This window comes from Bison bison, unplaced genomic scaffold (genome assembly GCF_000754665.1).
Source record: "Bison bison bison isolate TAMUID 2011002044 unplaced genomic scaffold, Bison_UMD1.0 scf7180017864155, whole genome shotgun sequence".
NCBI classification, from domain to species: domain Eukaryota; kingdom Metazoa; phylum Chordata; class Mammalia; order Artiodactyla; family Bovidae; genus Bison; species Bison bison.
The window spans coordinates 58,437-59,399 of NW_011494727.1; the positions used below are offsets into that span (position 1 = coordinate 58,437).

The window sequence follows — 963 nt, forward strand, 5'->3', positions numbered from 1 at the left end:
ACTCTTAGATCTTTCCAGACTCCCACCTGAATGGTAGCTTTGGAGCTTAAGAGCCAAAAAGAAGTGTAAATGAAATTGTTAGTCACTCAGTCGTGTCCAATTCTTTGTGACACCATGGACTGTAGCTCGCCAGGCTCCTCTGTCCATGGAATTCTCCAGGCAAGAATACTGGAGTGGGTTGCCATTCCCTTCTCAAGGGGATCAAACCCAGGGTTTGAACTCGGGTCTCTTGCATTGCAGGCAGATTTTTTTTACCGTCTGAACCACCAGGGAAGCCCTAAGAGCCAAACATGTTTATTTATCCTGTAGTTTCTTCAAGACACTCCTCCTTGGGGTCATACTGGGTTGAAGTCTCCCTTCCCAATGAGAAAGAGTCACATCTGAAGGCAAAATTGGGTGGGGGTGGGGGAGAGGGGATTCACAATAGCCCCTACTTCCCACGTCATCTCGTCCCCACGGCCTTGCTCTCACCCCATGGCTCCTCCCTGTTCACCCCTAAGGCTGCCCTTCTCCGAGTGGGGCTGTGTCCCCTCAGATGGCAGCTCCTTCTAGTGATGCTGCAGGGAGGACAGGCTGGGACATGTGTGTCTTCAGATGCTGTGGAAGGAGGCCGTGGCCCTGAAGGTGTGTCCTGGGTCCCAAAGCCCCAAATTTTGGTCCTGGGGTCCCACCCCCGGGCCCTGCTGTTGTGTGGGCTGTAGAGCCAAGGGTTCAAATTCACAGCTTTAGCATTTTTATCTGGGTTCCCACTCTGCACTTTTTTACCTTAAACAAGGCACTTGACTGGACTTTCTCATCTGTAAAATGGGATCCACAGGACAATCCACGATCCCTTTTCTGAAAACCTTTGGTTCAGATATGCTCCGGAATTTAGAAGTTTTCAGCCTCCAACAGCTGAAATGGTGTATCTGCTCCCCGTGACATGACACCCTACTGGGGTCTGAAAACACCTTGTAATCAAAT

General features: G+C 50.5%; 1 protein-coding gene across 1 annotated transcript in view; it reads left to right on the plus strand.

Moving 5' to 3' along the window:
• Positions 1–474: 474 nt before the first annotated feature.
• The window catches only part of LOC104989433 (myeloid-associated differentiation marker-like), a 1,963-nt gene continuing 1,474 nt past the window's right edge, over positions 475–963 (plus strand). The window contains exon 1 of the mRNA XM_010841114.1: positions 475–478. Within this exon, the coding sequence (XP_010839416.1) occupies positions 475–478 (4 nt within the window). The remainder of the gene's footprint in view (positions 479–963) is intronic.